The 5,189-nt window shown below is 42.7% G+C and overlaps 1 protein-coding gene across 1 annotated transcript; it reads right to left on the bottom strand.

The window, feature by feature from the left end:
- Positions 1 to 2,109: 2,109 nt before the first annotated feature.
- On the bottom strand, positions 2,110 to 4,931 carry LOC124253349 (BTB and MATH domain-containing protein 36-like). The gene is made up of 2 exons (XM_046687100.1): positions 4,669 to 4,931; positions 2,110 to 2,909 (listed from the first exon to the last, which is right to left on the bottom strand). The coding sequence occupies exon 2, from the start codon at positions 2,899 to 2,901 to the stop codon at positions 2,110 to 2,112; it is 792 nt and encodes a 263-aa protein (XP_046543056.1). The 5' UTR covers positions 2,902 to 2,909; positions 4,669 to 4,931.
- Between the last annotated feature and the right edge of the window lie 258 nt (positions 4,932 to 5,189).

Here is a 5,189-nt window from a genome sequence, read left to right as displayed (position 1 = left end):
ATATACATTGGTTACTTAGGTAATTGGTAGAATACGTTAAATCAGGATGTTGAGTTGCTGAAAGAGAAGCCCTTCGTGGGGTATTTAGACGACGTGTTTTTTTACTCTTCCAGCCTTTTACAATGATTCGATGACCACCTCTAATGTGGCAAGAAACATGGAAGTAGTTGGGACACCTGTGTGTTTAGACAATAACAGAACTGGGAAGATTCACTGATGTCACAGTTCATACCACTTCACACTATATTAAAGTAAATATATATGCAATGCTATTTTGATACAATAGAAAGTTTTCATCCGTGATCAGGACCAGACTGCATGATACTGAGTGAATATGGTTTTAAGCCACCTTTAGCAATGTTGCAGCAATCACGGGGGAGGTATCTTTTCTGGAATTCACACAGATAAATGTTTTATTTCCCCTTCAATTCCCTATAAACCCTGCACAATATCGTGTTTCGCTGATCAAATATCAAGATGAATTTGTGAATCAATTAATCGTTTTAACTCAGCTGAACACAATTACATGAAGATACTTGTTTTCATAACACCCTGTTGTTTCGCTTGCAGGTAGCCTTATCAAGCAGATGGGCAATGCCAGCTGCATAGTACAAAATCAGCTGTTTTAACTGATCAGTGTCCGGAAATACATATTGACAGTGATGGATAATCATACATATTTCTATTTACATGAATGTACAATTACACACATATAGATATAGACATGGAATGATGATCTTGACACAATGAAAGGTGAAATAAGTAGACAAGAGCAAAACATCTATGTCTAGCTTGATTTTGAGAAGCTCAGTATCGCATAAATACGATTAGTCTGTGAAGTAAAGCCGTTTCTAATCTACAATTCATGGCCCTATCAGTCCAATGGTCCTATCCTAGAGTGAGAATTATTGATGGACGTGGCGTCATCACTAACTGTGGGAAGCAAAGCATCGTGGTACAGGACCCAGATTGTACTTCCTGCCTTGTGTCCGCTAGGGTCAGACCCTCGTGATCCCAGCACAAGGTCGATGGTTAGAGACAGTATGTATCAATATTAATAATGACATTTTTTGACGGTTGTACGATTGAGAGATGACTGGGGAGGGGTTCAGTCTGGATCTAGGTTCTATGAGGAGAAAAGACAGAAGCTCAGCCTCGATGTATGCTCCATGATGGGTTAAAGAGAAGAGTCTCGGTCTAGGTTCTGCCTAATCTAGGGGTATGAGGGGAGAAGTTCAGTCTGAACCTACGTTCTATGAAGGGTAAAGAGGTTCATTCTGGATCTTGGCTCTATGGTATCTCGACTCTTGGGGAAGGGTCCTGGATATAGCATCGATTATTTGTAAAATATGAATAGTTCAATCTGGGCCCAGGCTTTTGAGGAGAAGAGGGAGATGGTGTAAAGGGTGAGGAGTATAGCCTACATCCAGTTTATGATGAGGTGAAGGAGTGCAACTGAAATGTAGGTTCTCTTCAGGGTCAGTGGGAGTGGTGCAGCCTATCTCAAGGCTATATAAGAGGTAAAGGGGGGGATGATTGCAGCCTGTGGTGGGTTAATCCATCAGGCAATTTGTGCAACCTGCTCTTATCAACTGTATAGAGGGGCACAATCCAGTCTAGGCCGTTAGACGGCATGGCTTCAAATTCAAATGCTGTATAGTGAGGATGGCATCAAAGCATGCATTTTGACAATTAAGACTGTATACTGAATCAAATACAACATTCTGTATGCACGCACTACAAGAAAAAATGTCAATACATTGACATGCCAAAAATGCAATAAAACTCATTGTCCAAATGTTTGCCCTCCAGTCGTTCCTGGCGCCACTGTTACTGAGATCGTCTTTCACAAAGTTCTGGCAATGTCAAAGTTTTGTTGTAAGAGACATCTTAAACGACGATCCCATGTCAATGTCCCTCGGTGCGCACGATTTCACCCAATGGTGAACTAGAACTCCATTGTTTACAGGCTGCCTTGATATAGCTATTATACTACTGGTGAAACAAGCTATATACTCAGTGCTGATATTCTCGTTTTGGACGCGTCTCTAACGTGAATGCCTGTATCCATACAACAATGGATCAAAATCTATCACTTGGAATGAATATCTATGCAGACTCTTTGAAAGCAGGCAGCAGATTCTTGATGGCATGAGTTAAATCTTCCATCGCTTCAGAGTTTAACTTCCGACATTGCGAGCAACACACTGCCTTACATTCCCGACATTCGTGCCTTGCATGGCGGTGGCTGAACTCGTTACATTTGCGGTTGATGATAGTCTGGAAGTCTTCCTGGAGATTCCCGGAAGCGGTCATGCAGCTTTCCAGCATCGGACTGACAAGGCCCTCCATCAACACCAACCGCCGCTTAAAGAACTCGAGAGCAGTCTTGTCGTTAAGATCTTTGAATTCCTCCAGGTGTTGGAGCCCATTGTTGTCACTGTATTCTACGTAGACAGCCTGATCAAGGCATTCCCTCAGCACATCATCAAAGCCATACTTGTCTGCTATATTCATGAAATGTACCAACTTAGACCTGGGTAAAGTTTTCACGTTCAGTTTCAGATACGTTGTGACAAACGTACGACAGCGTACTTTAAGCGACGTAATATCGTATTCCTCCGCCAATGGAAGTAGTACGTCGATATTGTCATCTGTGAGCGGGTTGAAGATGGAGGGGTAGATGCATCGAAGCAGCTCTGTCATGTCAGCGTATGTCTTCCCGGGTAGGGGCACTTCTGATAACGTTTTTTCTTTGAATTCTCCAAAGAACATTCTTTCGAAGACTTGAGATGCAAGTGAAAGTACAGTTTTGTTCACATGTAGCTTTTTCCCCTCGACTACCAGCGCCACATCACTTGTAAGGGATGGCTCGGAAAACGTGATCTCTGAATTCTCCATGTTCACTTCTGTAACGAGCAGTTTTACATTAGCATTTATACCTAAACTTATGTACAAAAGAAAGTACACACCTGGTGCTTTGGGAATATTTCCCCCAACACAAAGTGAATAGTTTGGAAAGTGTTTTTATAGAGGCATACAAGTCACAAACATTGTGTATCTATTGCTAAAGCATAACGTATCCTTTACAGTGATGTGAGTGGAATTTCATGGAAATCGTTATTTTGTAGATTTGCACGTGCATTTTATGCACCCAATTTTGAAGCACCAGTCGGTTGAAATTGTTAGTGTTATGCCTGTTGAAGGCAACGGAGCAAGAACGAGACCTTGGAATGTCGCAGATGTCGAACAGCCACATTATCATAACGTAACAAAGCTGTACTAAGCAGACTATCATCATATTGACGAGACTTGTCAACCACACTAGCCAGACATCTGATAGTCCCAGAACTGGAAGACCGAGAGTGACCACCCCGCAAGATGACCGTCAGTTGCGCAGTTTCCATCTACTCAGCCGGATGTTCACAGTGACGCTACAACAGGAACACAGTGATGAGACGACTGCACGCTGTGGACATCCGTGTCTATCGGCATGTCATGAAACCGTCGACAGCGACCGAATCGTCTATGCCCGACTCAGAACATTGTTGCTGATGGTGCATTTGCTAACAATGTCTGGTGTTTTGGCAACACTTACACAGTGTTGCAAAGATGCTGGCGCCGCAACACCATGTCTGGCTACAGCCATACGCGTAACAAAAGTCGTTCACTCCTGTCGTTGTTTGATGTGTCTCCTGTCCGTAGTGTTTGATATGTCTCTTGTCGTAACAAAGGTCGTTCATATGTCTCCTCTCGTAACAACAGTGTTTCATGTCTCCTGTCGTAAAACCGCCCGCCGTAGCAAACCGCAGTAACACAAGTGTTTGACATATCTACCGCAGTAACACAAGTGTTTGATGTGTCTACCGCCGTAAAAACAGTGTTTGACATGTCTAGTGCCGTAACAGCTGTTTGATATGTCTACCACCGCAACAACAGTGTTTGATATGTCTACCACCGCAACAACAGTGTTTGATATGTCTACCGCCGTAACAACTATTTGATATGTCTGCCGCCGTAACAACAGTGTTTGATATGTCTGCCGCCGTAACAACAGTGTTTGATATGTCTACCGCCGTAACAACAGTGTTTGATATGTCTACCGCCGTAACAATTACTTGATATGTCTACCGCCGTAACAACAGTGTTTGATATGTCTACTGCCGTAACAATTACTTGATATGTCTACCGCCGTAACAACAGTGTTTCATATGTCTACCGCCGTAACAACAGAGTTTGATATATCTACCGCCGTAACGACAATTACTTGCCGTAACAACAGTGTTTAATATGTCTACCGCCGTAACAATTACTTGATATGTCTACCGCCGTAACAACAATGTTCGATATGTCTACCGCTGTAACAACAGTGTTTGATACGTCTACCGCCGTAACAACAGTGTTTGATATGTCTGCCGTTGCCACAACATTGTTTGATACGTCTACCGCTGTAACAACTGTTTGATACGTCTACCTCCGTAACAACGGTGTGTGATACGTCTACCTCCGTAACAACAGTGTCGAGATGTCAGGGACAACAGTGTCAAAGTGACAGAAGATATTCCCCGCCCAAAACAGGTAAAATCAGACGTTAAACAGAGTGAACATTACTCTACATGAATAAATGCATGTATTGGCAGTTCACTGTCATAATGTCATAATACTCACTGTGTGTGTATCATCAGATTTGTGTCTCTTCCGCAGCGCGTCCCCCTGACTACTGTCAGCCAGTCAGTTGAGAGGCAATCAACGGGAGAGCGTCACCGGCACTAGTACAACGTAGACACAACGTTGGTCATCGGAAAGCGACGTAGACACAACGTTGGTCATCGTAAAGCGACGTAGGTTACAACGTAGTTCTTGTTGCAATCAACGGGTAATCGTCAACTTAGAGACAACAACGGAGTCAGGGGCAACACTATCTATTTATAGCAAGCAGGAGCTCTACCAACTGAATCAATACTTGCAAATATTGCTAGAGTTACCTGTTCTTGATATGAGACACGGGCTATATATATCGACTTCTTCGTGCGTACAACGTTTAACTATTTCGAAATAACCAACTAACAATATAGAAACATCATTCGTGTTATAATTTGAAAAGTATTGTGTCAATGAACCAGATATAGTTATTAATATGTGTGCATTATTTCAAAGGGTGTTTGTCGGTTGTGCAGTGTATGTTCCGA

Source organism: Haliotis rubra, unplaced genomic scaffold, assembly GCF_003918875.1.
Source record: "Haliotis rubra isolate DU_JTF1 unplaced genomic scaffold, ASM391887v1 Scf54, whole genome shotgun sequence".
Taxonomy (NCBI): domain Eukaryota; kingdom Metazoa; phylum Mollusca; class Gastropoda; order Lepetellida; family Haliotidae; genus Haliotis; species Haliotis rubra.
Note: the sequence above shows the minus strand (reverse complement) of the source record. Positions and strands in the feature narration are given on the sequence as shown.

Bases quoted from the DNA above. Each gene is read 5' to 3' on its own strand.
- LOC124253349 (XM_046687100.1), bottom strand. From the start codon at position 2,901: ATGGAGAATTCAGAGATCACGTTTTCCGAGCCATCCCTTACAAGTGAT.